Raw genomic sequence first — 15,059 nt, forward strand, 5'->3', positions numbered from 1 at the left:
TTGTTGAATGTTGGGCATCTTGGTACATGACAAGTAGAAATACAAGTTGCTAGAAATTATCTTGTATCCCAGACCATCACCTTCAGATTTCATAATCTCCCCCAGGCCAGGGGTATCCTTCAAGTGACAGGCTTTGGTTCAGGATTTGCCATGTGTAGTATAACTGTTCATTTAAAGAACAGTGCATGTCTTATCACTGAAGAGATATTATTTAAGAACAAAAGTAGAAGTAGTGTTTGCGGTCTGAAGCTTTGAGATGTTGGTAAAATTGACTGTCTGAAGTGACCAAGACTAAAACATGGGGACGTAATATAAAATCAGGTTTTGTTTAGCTCTGCATATCTTGGGAAGGAAGCTTTCTAGCAGATGCATTGCTTGTGCGTTTAAATTCTTCTGTCTTTATTTGCAGTCTTACTGAACGAACAGAGCTTAGACAAGTTGATCTCTGAAACAAGAAATAGAGACAAAAGCTCAGAGTCAATGGGAGCGATTGTGGTGTTGAAAAACTCATTAGTAGCTCAAGGTATTAATAGTTTCTCTGGAACTACAGAGTCAGTGGAATTACACATGACAAGCGTAGTCTTGTCTTTGGGCAGCTATTTTTAACAGGTGGAAATTATGCTAAACTCAAAGCTGTTTTTCTTAAACTCTCTGAGTAGGGAATGATGGAGTGAGCAAGGTCTTCATGGGCTCAAACTACTTTGCACTAAGGTGTATCTCAGGTACGTTCACAGCTAAGGAGAAGCACAAGATAAGTCAGTCCTGGAGAATGCCGGACTGTCCCATCTTGACAGGCAGTAGCTGCATCAGGCTTTGCATTATATAGTTGCTATAAGCAGCAATTGCAGACTTTAGGCTCCCAAACATTTGGTAGGGTAAAAAGGAAGAAAAGCAGGACGAAAACCTCCCGTCATCTTCTTTCTGTGCAACATCTGATAACAGACCCAGAGCTGAGCCACACAAAGCTGTGATCCCTGAAGATCCTCTGTTTCCATCCTCATCTCCATGAGGAGGAACCCATTGGGGCTGTGCAGTAGGTGGGATTCAGCCTTCATCCTCTGCAGTTCTGGCTGTATGAAAACAGAGTTAGTCTTTGCCACCTTGTTCCTTTTAGGATGCTGGTAGACACATAGAGACACAAGGGGAGGTAGGAAAGAATATTATTTTATGAATTTTAAAATATGAACTCACAGTTATGTCTTCTTTTTTTTCTAGCTTTTTCCTTCCTTGCTCTTTCCTCAGGGAAGGATCCCAGCTCAGAGCTGTGGCCAAAACCTTTCTAAATGTTGTAGTTACGGATGTTCATGCAGTAGGAGCAGTGCCACATTCTGAATGGAGGCTGTAGCATCCACAGTGTTGGTCTCTTCTCTCTCTTCATGTCCAGAAGAGGCTACAAAGTTGGTGAAGGGTTTGGAGAGGAAACCGTATGAGGAGTGGCTGAAGTTACTTGGTTTCTTCAGCCTGGAGAAGAGGAGACTGAGGGGAGAGCTCATGGTGGCTACAGCTTCCTCACAAGGGGAGGAGGAGGAACAGGTGCTGAACTCTTCTCTCTGGTGACTGGTGACAGAACCCAAGGAAATGTCAGGAAGATGTGCCAGGTAGGGTTTAGGTTGGACATTAGGAAAAGGTTCTTCCCCCAGAGGGTGCTGGAACAGGCTCCCCAGGGAGGTGTCACGGCCTCAACCTGAGGTTCAAAAAGAGACTGTACAACATCCTCAGACACATGGTGTGAACTGTGGGGTTATCCTGTGCAGGGACAGGAGTTGAACTCAGTGATCCTTGTGGGTCCCTTCCAACTCAGGACGTTCTATGATCCTAAGTAACAATCAATAGGACCAGAGGAAATGGCCTCAAGTTGCGCCAGGGGAGAATGAGGTTGGATCTTGGGAACAATTGTTCCTGGAAAAGGCTGTTGGGCATTGGAACAGGCTGCCCAGGGCAGTGCTGGAGTCACCATCCCTGGAGGGGTTGAACAGATGGAGCTGAGGTTCTCAGGGACATGGAGTAGTTCCAGGGATGGGTTAATGGTTGGACTTGATGATCTGGAGGGTCTTTTCCAACCAAAATGATTCTATGAGAAGGTAGCATATGTGTGGCAGGAAAAGGCTGCCACCAATAATTTGGTGCTCTTGCAGTGCCTTGTTCTGGCTTTTCCTGTGAGTATCTCAGCAAGCAGATTGCTGGCTCACATTGCAGACTTTCAAATTTCTGATGTTACTACTCCTGCTGCCATCGCCCTCACCCAGCGGATGTGCAAATACACCATCCCAATGTGAAATGGGTAGCAGGATTCCTCTTAGCCTGACTTGTGCTCTTAAATCAGTTTCTCTGCTAAAACTTCCATTTGCTAGTGATAAGTGTGGTTGTTCTCCTGCGATGGCCAGGCTTGATGTTTCGAACGAGGAAAGATTTCCACCTGGAAGACTTGGCTTTCCGTACCGCACAGGCAGCCAAGACAAGGCAGGCATCCCCTTGGCTGTGGACGTGAAAACCCAGGTGGCCTAAGGCCAGAATAAATAACTATGAACTGTAATCGGACCTCTCGAGTGCCTCTGTATGCTTTAATAAGCAGTCCTGCAATGGATGAACAGTAAAACAGTAAAACAAGTGTGTCTCTTGGCCTGAAACCCACGTGGGTTGGAATTGTGGGGTGTTGTCTTCCTGGGAAGCAGCGACGGAGGTGGAAAGTGGGATCTGAATTTTTTTGAGAGGTTTCTTTAGGGGATTTTGATCTATGGAGTCAAACTTTCGGACTAATCTGTTCCCGGGCATTTTACTTGTGTTGTGGAAACTGAGACTAACCCGTCAGCAGAAGAATCAATTTACAAACCTGACTTTTGCCCAGATCTGTTAGAAGAGAGCAGCGTGGGTCAGAGCAGATTGAAACAGTCCATGAAGCATGAGAGAGGTGGATATTTTTTGTATGTTAATTTAAGTGGAGGGTTAGTAGTTTTCCTGTGCTGCTGCTCTTATCGTCAGCTTTCCTAATATGCCATGTGGAATAAAACATCCTTACTGTGGCAAGTTTTTAACGTAAGCATGATAGGCTTGTTCCTAGCTCTTAAATTCAATTTCAGAGCGCTGATTAGGAGAGAGATTACCCAGAGCTGTGCAGAACTTCAAAAATAGCTTTGTCCTGCTATATTTGTGACGGCATGTAAAAGACCCTATCGATGAAGGCATGTCCAATTAGATCAGAAGTCATAATCCAGTCCTTCTCCATTTTCTGGCTTTATTAGAGTTGATGAAAAACAGAACATACCACTTAACTAAATTTTCTAACAGATACCTGAGAACATTTAAGAAGAAGGACTTTATCACCAGTGGCACTGGGACTTTTCCTTATATTTTGTTACGACTTTGTCCTAGATGTGGCTGTAGGAATGATGCTGTGGATGGATTAAATATCTTGCATTGAGGAAGAATGCTCGAATCTCTTTAGTAATTAAAACCAAGGCAGGGTGGGGGATGTTCCTATGACTGAGAATGTGCAGAAGACTCCTGGGAGCATTGCCACCATCTCTTTGGTGGGAGATCTCGCTTCTCTACTTCAGCTGCAGAATGACACTTCCCTTGGAAGGAAACTTTGATTGGAGTCACCTGAATATCAACTGGTGCTTCTCCTCCTGTGGGTAAGGCCTGTGCTCAGTTATCACAAACACCTTATCAGTTGCATGGACTACAATGGGAAGAACACAATCGATTTGAGAACAGTTGTTTCCCTTGTTTTGGTGGAGCCTGTAGCCCGTTCACTCCAAACTTATGCATCTTCATTTTTCACTTGTTTGGAGAACTCCAGTCTTAGCCTTGTTCACTGTCTCAGAGTGAGAACTGGAACTTAGATTAAGATTTGTGGGCAAATTAAAAGTCAGAAAAGGCTGTTGGATTCTACTATTGTCACTGTCCTTCTCATAGGAGTCATCTTTACATATTTAAGCCCTTCAAAAATTTGATTTGCGGGGGAATTTGCCTTTCTGCTATATACAATGTCTTGAATGTGATTTTTACCTGTTATCCTGGCAACAAGATTTCTGTAGTCACAAATTGATAAGCAGGAGTACGAAGAATGAAAAGAAACATCCTTTGTTATTTGCCATTTTATTCTTTGAATAAAAAAATCAAGCCATAAATCCATCTCAATGCTGAAATCAAATCCGTGAATTGCAATAAGAGGACTGGAGACATCTCGAGTTTTGTGACTTCATTTAGAGAGCAGTGTAGGGGAAAGGGACCTGGGGGTCCTGGGGACAGCAGGGTGACCATGAGCCAGCACTGGGCCCTTGTGGCCAGGAAGCCAATGGTACCTGGGGTGGATGAGAAGGGGGTGGTCAGTAGGTCAGAGAGGTTCTCCTGCCCCTCTGCTCTGCCCTGGGGAGACCACACCTGGAATATTGTGTCCAGTTGTGGCCCCTCAGTTCCAGCAGGACAGGGAACTGCTGGAGAGAGTCCAGCGCAGCCACCAAGATGCTGAAGGGAGTGGAGCATCTCCCGTGTGAGGAAAGGCTGAGGGAGCTGGGGCTCTGGAGCTGGACAAGAGGAGACTGAGGGGTTACCTCATTCATGTTGACAGGTATCTAAAGGGTGAGTGTCAGGAGGATGGAACCAGGATCTTCTCAGTGACAACCAATGATAGGACAAGGGGCAATGGGTGCAAACTGGAACACAGGAGGTTCCACTTAAATTTGAGAAGAAACTTGTTTGGGGTGAGGGTGGCAGAGCCTGGCCCAGGCTGCCCAGGGGGGTTGTGGAGTCTCCTTCTCTGCAGACATTCCAACCCGCCTGGACACCTTCCTGTGTAACCTCATCTGGGTGTTCCTGCTCCATGGGGGGATTGCACTGGATGAGCTTTCCAGGTCCCTTCCCATCCCTGACATTCTGTGATTCTGGAAAAAAATTGTGCTTCACATTAAGACTCTCCTCTCTTTTTCATGCCCTCTGTGCATTGGTTATCTGTCTACTAGTGAACTCCTTTAAATGTTCCTCATGCTGAAGACCAGCCTGATAGGTGTATATTTTTGTTTTCTTCTCCATTTACAAATAGCTCAAAGCATCCAGTGCTGCAGTATCCACCTGGACCTGATTATTCGCAAACTTAATTAGAGCCTTACCCATGTAAGTCAGTTCAAAACTGTTTGAAAGAAGGATGGAAAGTGTCTGTGCTTCAGCAGCACCGTCTTGTTTGAGTTTCTCACAGCACTGGCTCTTGTAGAGGTTTAATGCTGTAAATGAACAAGTCAGACTTACATTTGATTCTCTCCTTACTCCCTACTGTCTTCTCTCACCCTGCGTCTGCTTTTGACAAATTGTAGGTGTAGGTTTCCGAGGAAATTGGGAAAGGGAGTATATGATTATAAATTAGAAAACATTTTCTTGTGGGAAAGCAGATGTAGCAAATGATGGTTTAAGGGTCTGTGTAAAAAATATGCTATAGCTGGCTGGCACTCTCTATAATCTAATTCCTGGACTGATATAGTAAAGTGTACATTCCATATTTTTTTCTGCATTTAATGGGAAAGTCTTGGATTTTTTTTTTCTTTAATAACAGGTTTGGGTATTTTACTTCCAAGATCCTCCATCTCGCTTATTGCCAGAACTGTTCTGTTCTATTTTCTAAATCCCTGCTAGTAATTCTCAGTTTAAATTTAGTCTCATTGTAAACTAAGGTTGTTCTGGCAAATGAGACCATAGGCATTTATTTCTCTTGTGAGAAGTAGCTGTATTATGTGACTGTAATTAATTGATGTATTTATGGCTTAAAATCCTCTACATGAAAAATCCAGATGTGTGCGATAGAAGCAAACAGATATTTGGAGTGTATGATACAACTACAGAATCATGTATCAAATGTCTAATAAAGCTGGGACTCTTTCATTAATGTAAATATAAGCATATGTTGGCTTAATAGGCACAACTGTCATGACACTCCAGCTTTCAGTGTTTTAAAGATTACAGTCAGGAGTGAACTTGCTGTATAAACTAGTAAATCACTAGACTGCTTCGTGGCCAATGGGATATCTCAGTTGCAGGATACTGCAGTGTGTCCTAAAGGAAAGTGCTTTAACTGAATTGTTGAATACTGCCTCAAACCTACTGCGAGCTGAAAATGAGTGAACGTATCATTACAGCACATTCCCAAGTTGTAAAGTCAGGTTCTTTTGGGCCACTGCGATGTGCAGTCTTGGGAAAGGCAGGAAAAGTGCTTGATCTTGCGACCAGGACAAGGATGTTGTTGCAGAGAAATCCTGTGATGGTGAGGAAATCCAAAACTTGGTAACTTTAGTGGATTTTGGGGGAGAAAAGGAAACAATTTTGTTTCAGGCTTGAAAAGCCTTGAAGAAATCTCCCCAAACAGTGGGTATTTAGAACTAGTATTGGGAACTAGTAAGTGCAGAGATGTTGCCATTTTGCCTGTTGGTTCTTTGTAGATTGATTAGCAATGCAGCTTTTGTTGGCCATAGCTTATATGGCTCATGTTTTTGTATCCAAGCCACTGTCTTTTTAAATTTCCAAAGGAAGAGGGAATGCTTCCTCTTAGTGTCCCCATCAAAAAGCAGGTGATATGAGAACGTGAGTAGAACAACAGCTTCGTGGATCTCCACCTCTAAACTCTTTTGGGGTGGTGAGGGATTTTAACGTCTCCTTTGCTTTCCAGTTCTTCCCCAGGCAGCAACATGCGGCTCACCTGATGTTGGACAATTGCACCGCAGCTCTCGGGGCCCCGAGCAACAGCAATAAATCTCTCACATTTAACGTTTGTATTGCTCTGCTGCTGGCTGACAATGGCTGGGAGCTGCTGTAGAGACACCAGAGCAGCCTGCAGACGCGGGATGACGACACTGTTGGCTAAACCATCTCTTTAAAAAGGGTTTGAGTTTCTGCTGTAGCTGGCTTGGCTTTCCTGACTGCTGAAGGAAATTTGGTAGCAGGCCAGTGGCCTCTTCAAGCCCTGAATTAGCTCTTCAAGTGCTAATTTTAATAAGAAATAATGAAAGAAGTTCTTGAATAATCTGAGAAGAATCCTGTGTTGGCTGGTCGCGCATAGATTATGCCATCGGTTGGCTCATCGTTGTCAATTACTAGACGAAGCTGGATTGTACTTGGGCTAACTTTAGGCTGTAGTGTTGAATTTGCATTCGGTCTAGGAGTGGAAACAATATGCAGTCAATTAGGGTTGAAGTTTCTCTCCATTCATTATATATAAATTTTCCTCTAGATTTATGGCCTCAACTTGCTGATCTCCGTTCATTGGGACGATCATCATCGCCTCCACCAAAGTCTGATTTGTGCATGCAGAAATGATGGGCAGAATTTCCATGCTCCTGTTCTTATGGCTTAGTTTGCATTCCCGTTGTTGGATGACCAAAGATTTCCATGTGGGTGCAAGTGGGGGCTCTTTTTGGCTGGAGAAAGATGTCTTTTGATAGCTGCTGCTTTTGTGACATGAAGCCCCTAACATTTTAGTCTTGGAAAGCTCAACTTCGGTTGCGGTCATGATCTTACTGTTACCATTTTAAAGTTCTTGGAACAATGGTGAACGTACTGGGGTTGTAAGAAAGAAAACTTGCTGATACTGGTTGGCTCCATGTTAATGGCACTTTTTGACATTGAGGCAGCCAAGTTTAACCATAGTGTTTTGTTTTTTTATATTGCAAGAAATGACTGGATGATGTTTGGCTTAAAAAGAAAACCATTTCTTATTAAAAACATGGTTGGTTACTGACTTATTCTGTATTGCAGTCTTTATAGGTTAGGAATATACCTTCAGTTTGGCGAATCTCTATCTAAAGAAGCATTCTAAGGTATTTTACAGAAGTCAGTCAATGTCTGTTCCTTATACTTGGGCGTGGGCAGAAGAACTTGAAGCTATTACAAGATTTGCAGGTTGTTAGCTGAGTATTGATCAAATCACTGTGAGGAACTTACATAGCAAATAACCATTCTAACAATTTATCAGTTTCATAAACACTCTTTCAATAAGCAAAGCACTTTCAGCAGTCAGATTTTGCCTCCTACATGGTGTGACGTGAAGACTTGTAGAACTTCTTTCTTAATCCCCCAACAGACTAAATCAAGAATGTTCTTCCAGTATAAAATTACATGAAGAGGAGAGAAGAGGGAAATGGCACTTAGTTATTACTCTTTACCTATAAGTTTTAGCTTTGGGCAAGACCTTTCTTGTGTCTGGAAAGAAAATGTTCCAGGCTTTTGGAAAGGGACAGGCTGGAAACTGTTGAAGTCGGAAACTGAGCCCCTGCAGAGCTCTGAATGAGGTTTGGGATGGTCAGCAAACCTTGGCTTTGACCCGCGGAACCAGATATTACGGAGCCAACAGCCTCAAGATATATTTGGAAAGGTGGGAGGTGTAAGTAGTGATTCCCACAAGGAAATAAGTGTTTCCAGGAGGTCTCGGTGCTCCATTAGGGACATGAAACTGAGCCCTTGGGTGAGACCAGTTGCTCTCAGCACCCTTTATCAGCCCCGTGCTGCTTGACGTGGCATTAAATAGGGTACAGCTACCCCTAAAAGGCTCGTGGGCTGTGTATGCTATGAGAAGCTCTAAAGAAACCAAATGGAATCAGTATCATAGAAACCAAAAATGTATTAGTGTGTCGTTTAGGAGAAACAGTGGGACGAAGGAACTAAAGGTGTCTTTAAGTTCAGTCACTTAAAATGTGTAGAATGTGAAAGTCCTAAATCATAGTGAGTTAGTGAATTGTTTAATATTATTAGCGCTGCTTGTTCATGTATAATCTCCTCTCCTTGCTTTTGTTTGTAGAGTTTGGGTGGTTTAGGTGCCATCCTTATGCTGAATAAACTAAACTATCACGGATGCTGTTGGGATGAGATGGTGCGAGGAGGATTAATACTTTGGTGTTACTCATACCCAAAGTATGTATGTAGCCTGGTTGTCTTGGTCTAGCTGCCTGCAGCCCATTAAAAACATGCAGGCCATTAAAAAGTATTAGCCAAAAACCTTTAAATAGCAATGCCTCAGTTGCGTAGAAATCTGGAAGAGATTAGAGAATGTAAAAGGAAGGAGCTGAGCCGCCTCCTCTATGTGCTCCAGTGCTTTGGTCCTTGGCTCGCAGCAAACTCATAGCCTTGCTTTAGTAAAATTAAAAATCTCTGCCTCTTTTATAGGAATGCTTAATTTTGGCCTCTTGGTTATGTTTAACTGGCAAAACACTCTTTTTTTAAACTTTTTATTCTATTATGGTAGATTATCTGACCATGTTCTGACTAGAGCTTAGTTAAGTGCTTATCCCAGGAGCACAGCTGTCTGAAGAATAAAGGAGAAACCCTTCATAGCCAACCTGTGAATGGGAAAAGTCAGCCTGGGTTTGCATGACTTAAATACATGATCTGTCTTCAGGCCAACTCTCATTTGATTTAATCAAGACGTTAATTTCCACTGCATCTTAATTCTTTCGAAGAAAAACATCACGTTTCTCTTAGACCTGGCTTTGCCATTGCTTTCTGCTGCACGTTATTTCCTCAGTAAACATGCCAAATAATCAGGTTTCCCTCTTCACCCTGAAGCCAGGACTAATGATCAGAGAAATACCATCAGCAACTTTTCACGCTTCTGATTGAGTCAAGAAACTCATATTGTTGTTACAGAAGGGCCTGTAGCATATTTGGAGATGGTAAAGGGTGGTTTGTGCTCTTGGCCTGGGTAGCTGTGTGCTATCTAAAGGATACTTGGATTTTTGTGTGTTCACAAAGCTCATAGTAACTGTTGTGTGTGTATCTGTCTTAACGTTGTGTTATAACTTAATTGTTCCATGAGATCCCTATAACTACCGGTTCTCTCACCTACAGCTTTGCCTTATCGCCATCTATTGAATTTAACAAATAAAAAGGACACTTGGCACTTGATCGAATTGAGAGAATCCCCGTTTGCTTTGGATACTCATTTATAAACTATGCAAGTTGTGATTCTTCTAATTTTTTATTTCAAAATAGAAGCTGACAGTCCGAACTCATATTACTGCTGCTGCTTTTGAGACGACTGGTACATTCATCATTAGGAGGTGTGTGGGGAACATTTACTACAATTGTAACTTCTCCTTACAGGCTTCACAGAGCCCAGTGTGCAATTAAACAGACTCAGGTAACTGTTCAGAAGATAGGAAGGGAGATTGAAGAAAAGCTGAGATGTACATCTACAAGCAACGAACTGGTACGTTCTGATTATTTAAAACCGTATCCTGCAGGCTTGCTGAAGCACCTGGCTGGTGTGTGTTGGCCATACGCTTGTTTTGTTAACACTTCATCTTTATTTAAACCTGTCAATCATAATGGGAACTCATCTGAGAAGTGTCATGTAATAGGTTTTAGATTTATGCGCGTTACTCGGATTGATAGATTGCGTATCCTGTTTTTACCTTTATTTTGTATAATTGCTTTTGTACTATAAAAGCATAAACATTGTCCAGTCCATGAAAGAGTTTAACAGGAAAACCAAACTGTTAATGATTTAGATAAATCTTGGCAGGAACCTGTGATGGATTTAGAGTGAGGTGAGTCTACTGCCTATATTTTCTTGCACCCTGCTCCCTTTGGGCGAATAGAATTCATGCAAAAGCTGTCACTCAATTGACACATTCATTTTAAGCAGGAATTGTATTAGATCTTGCAATAGCTTTTGACAGTTTCTTTTGCCCGTTCTCTTCCCCTTTCCAAAAAAGTGTATTGACATTAACTCCTAATTTCTGCCCAGAAAGGCTGAGCTCTCTCCAAAGCACTGAGTTCACATTAGAAAGTGGCTTGTGGTGATTTTATTACGTTGGTACTCACTGGCATGTACTTGGTGCCTTGTGCAGGACAAAGCAAACCTGTGAAGTTACTTTGTTGTTGTAAGGTAGATTATGGGTTGAGAGTTTCCAGAAGACTCAAACTGGTTTAAGAGTTTGATAAAATGGGAGTTCGTTTACCTGCTCTCATTACGGGGTTGTGTTGTCGATAAAGAAGCAAAGTCAACTCCGTTGATAGGAGTCGACCCCATTCTCCTGGGAGTGACCCCAGCCCAGAGCTTCTTTGCCTTCTGCTGGTATCTTGTCTGTTGAAAGGTTTTGAACCACATTTTTTCAGTAATGGGTATCCTTGTCCCTCCATGCAAAGGCTTTTTCTTTATAAATATGTGAGCAAAACTATATGAAGGACACTAAACACCAAAACGACAGTGATCGTACATGCGATGCAACTTCTTAGAAACCTTGATCTATAGCACAAGGAAATGATTCCCTATTTTTCTTTTCCTTTGTTCAATAGTGGAAACTCCTGTTGAGTTTCCATTCCTGTTTATAATTGTGTGAACTGTAGTTTCATTCTTTAACATTGAGTCATGTTTCCTGCTGCAATCGTGAAGCAGCAGACTGAGCGTACACGTGTAACTGAAACAAATACGGAGTGGAAGGAAAAGTTCAGCAAAAACTGGCTTTATTTTTTTCAGGCAGCAGTGTTGAAGTAACATTATCTCCATTAACTGCTTGGAGAAGTGAAAGCTTGGCAGAGTTACACGAAGCGACAGCGTCTGGTGGTATTTACACAAGACTTGCTCACGGTGTAGATGACTTCAGCTTCAGGCTTTGAACTCTGTCTGATTGGGCTGAAGAGATGTAAATTCTCTTTCTCATTTTGAATCTGTATTCAGATATTTTCAATAAGGATCTATTAAACGTGGTAGATCTAATTTCTTTGAAACAAATGAACAAAAACCAATTCTAATAGAAATTTCTGCTTCACTATGCACATCGCAGCATAATGTTGTAGTGGAGACAATGCACCAAAGAAGAAAAACCCAGACAGATTCTTTTTAAACACAGGAATAGATTTAGAGTAGGGACAGGACAAATCCTAAAACTTTTAAAGAAGGGATCCTTCCAATATAACTGGGTGTAATGACACAATCTGCTCCCCACTACGTGTTCTTTCCTTTTTGTATCCCTTCTTTTTCTCATCACCCTGAAGCTGGGAATCGGATCTAATAGCACAGCTCAGACATTTCCAACAACATTTCCAGCTTTCTGCCTCAATTTGGTACACACTCCTCATTGCTCATCCTCACTCCTGCTGCCGAACCCTTTGCCAGGGGACAAACGCTCGTCGTGCTACAAGCGCTCTCCTGTTAGTATCCGTGTAGTTGTCCCGCGAAACCTTCTTCCCGCCTCTCCTTCCTCTCTTAATTCCTGCCCTGGCCCAGGTTGTGTCGCTGAGCGTAGGACAGGAGATACATCAGCACTGTGGGACACCGCTGAGCTTCTGTCCTTCCAAAGCAGCAAAATAATTAGGGTTTTTGATGATTTATTGTCTGTGGTAATCCATGAGCTCAGCCTTTAGTCTGGGATACGCTAGTCTGATTTTTCCCACCGCTTCTATCACCCCTTTTATACAACTGTGTGCACAAAACCATGTATATATTTATACATGAAACCATTTTTCTTCCTATAGAAAAAGGAGAGTGAATGTTTACAGCTGAAGATCCTGGTGCTACGTAATGAACTGGAGAGGCAGAAGAAGGCCCTTGGTCAAGAAGTAGCCTTGTTACATAAGGAAAAGAATACTTTGCATGACAGAGGTAAGTGTAGAAGAGTAGTAGCCGAGCTTATGGTCATGGTGACCAAAATGAACGTGCTGTTGTTGTTTTGTTCTTGTGTCTTTATCTGAAATTTGCAACCAGATATGATGTCTTCACTGTCTGCATTATGCTGAATTCTGGTCAGCAGTTTCTGGCATCCTGTCTCTAGATAACTTCTTAACACGACACCGTTCTAAAGCGACCTTAAATCTGTGCTAAATTAAAATTGGATGAGAAAATCAGAAAAACTGTACCGTAACGCAGTAAACAGTGGCTTGACGCAGGCACATTTTAATGTCACGAGGGATGTTATTGTACCTGTGACTGGGATCCCATTTAAGTGTTAAAAGACAAAAATCTCTCTTAATAGCTAATTACGTAAGTGAAGGGTGAAGTGATCAGTCTTCTCAGTATTTTGTTTTACTGGGAAAGTGTTCACAGAATGGACTGCGTTGGAAAAGACCTCCGAGATCATCAAGTTCAACCCTTGGTCCAACTCCAGTCCATTGACTAGATCATGGCACTAAGTGCCATGTCCAATCTCAGTTTAAAAACCTCCAGGGCCGGTGAGTCCAGCACCTCCCTGGGCAGCCATTCCAATGCCTGACCACTCTCTCTGCAAAGAATTGCTTTCTCATCTCCAGCCTCAATTTCCCCTGGCAGAGTTGAAGCCCATGGCCCCTTGTCCTATTGCTGACTGCCTGGGAGAAGAGCCCAATCCCCACCTGGCTAGAACTGCCCTTCAGGTAGTTCTAGAGAGTGCTGAGCTCAGCTCTAAGCCTCCTTTTCTCCAGACTAAACAAGCCCAGCTCCCTCAGCCTCTCCCCATAGGGCTTGTGCTCAAGTCCCTTCCCCAGTCTTGTTGCTCTTCTCTGGACCCGCTCCAGCACTTCAATCTCTTTCCTGAGCTGAGGGGCCCAGAACTGAACACAATACTCCAGGTGTGGCCTCCCCAATGCAGAGTACAGGGGAAGGATCACTGCCCTTGTCCTGCTGACCACGCTGGTTTGGATACACTCTTGTTTTGTTCTTTAGTAAAATACTGTGTCATGGTCTCTTTGGAGCTCACCAGTGACCAAGCTACAAGGATCTTTGATGTTGTTGTGGGACTTTTGAATCTAGTTGAGTCTAAAATAGTTACTACTAAGAATTAAGGTTTTTGCCATTTAGTTCTAGCTGTGCAAGCACTGAGGTGACTTAACTGAATTACTATGTTACTGAGGACATGACGGGGACAGAGGTTAAAGGAAAATGAGGTTTTGTTGGTTGTGTTTGGCTGGTGAATGGTTTATGGTGCATGAAGACTTGTGCTCCTCCTGCACTGTCGTTCCCCACTTTGGCAATAAAACATGGAAAACAAGCATCTAAGAGAAAATGAAGGATTATTGCCAACATTTTTGTCAGTACCTACTGTTAAAACTTAAAATAACTAAGAAAATGCTTGATACTAATTTTTTTCTGATTCCTCATGTCATTTAGAAAATGCATTTGAGAGTGAATACCAGAAGCTTCAAGAGCATAACGAATCGCTGCATGAATTAAGAAAGGAATGCACTGCTAAGAGGTAAAAAGAGTTATATATTTTCTGCAATTGGAAAGGGAATACAGGCATGAGAGTAGGACATTTGAAGTGGGGCTCAGGGCACCAAATTGTTCTAAATGTCACCCCAAAACTTCTGTTAAGACATCACTGCTACACTTTGTAGATGTCTAAAGTAATAATTTACAGTGGTATGACTAGAAGAGAAGAGGAGAGATGCATTTGTAGAGTATGATTGGGCTTTCAGGTCTTTTTTAGTGTAATATTTGTCATAGTGAAAATGTGCCTATCATATGAGTTACAGGGGAAAATGGAAAGTTAGCTTTGTCTTCTGTAGTTATCTTTGTGGAGTCACCCAGTTTTTTATGGGAGAGGAGGTGGTACTTAGGAAGATGCTTCCAGATACGATAGCTTGATGTCTTTACTTAAAGCTTTTAAGAAACTAATGATTTTGGGATCTCTTTCCCCAAAGAGAACTGTTTTTGAAGACAAATGCCCAGCAGACCATTCGATGCAAGCAGTTGCTGTCGGAGCTATCCTATATCTACCCTATTGATCTGGTATGTTTGCAGCATTCTAAAAATCTGCTTGATGGGAAATGAACTTCTTACTTATTACACTTTGAACAAACATCATGTTTTATTTATGATGAAACTTGTTTTTCTTTCATGCTGTTTTGTCAGCTTTTTCTTGGATTTGATCCTTAGATTTCAAACCTCATGGGGCGAGGACTTAGGCCAGCATCTCTCAAATAGTCTCCACTATAAAAGTAGCCATAATTTAATGAATACTTTCCATTTTGTTTACAATTATATAAAGTAACCATGACAGTAGGCTAGCTGAACTTTAACAAAGTGCACATAAACCAATGTCGAAATATCAAGCTCCAAAACCTTTTATTTAATCAATTGATTAAGATGACATTCTTCCTTCTTTAAA

General features: G+C 42.2%; 1 protein-coding gene across 6 annotated transcripts in view; it reads left to right on the plus strand.

Moving 5' to 3' along the window:
- Positions 1 to 15,059, plus strand: part of UVRAG (UV radiation resistance associated) — a 111,749-nt gene that overhangs the window by 37,897 nt on the left and 58,793 nt on the right. For all 6 annotated transcript variants that reach the window (XM_065071705.1, XM_065071792.1, XM_065071865.1 and 3 more), the window contains exons 7-10: positions 10,078 to 10,183; positions 12,454 to 12,580; positions 14,060 to 14,144; positions 14,593 to 14,680. In XM_065071705.1, coding sequence (XP_064927777.1) covers positions 10,078 to 10,183; positions 12,454 to 12,580; positions 14,060 to 14,144; positions 14,593 to 14,680 — 406 coding nt within the window. The remainder of the gene's footprint in view (positions 1 to 10,077; positions 10,184 to 12,453; positions 12,581 to 14,059; positions 14,145 to 14,592; positions 14,681 to 15,059) is intronic.

The sequence above is a fragment of the Columba livia genome, chromosome 1 (assembly GCF_036013475.1).
Source record: "Columba livia isolate bColLiv1 breed racing homer chromosome 1, bColLiv1.pat.W.v2, whole genome shotgun sequence".
NCBI lineage: Eukaryota > Metazoa > Chordata > Aves > Columbiformes > Columbidae > Columba > Columba livia.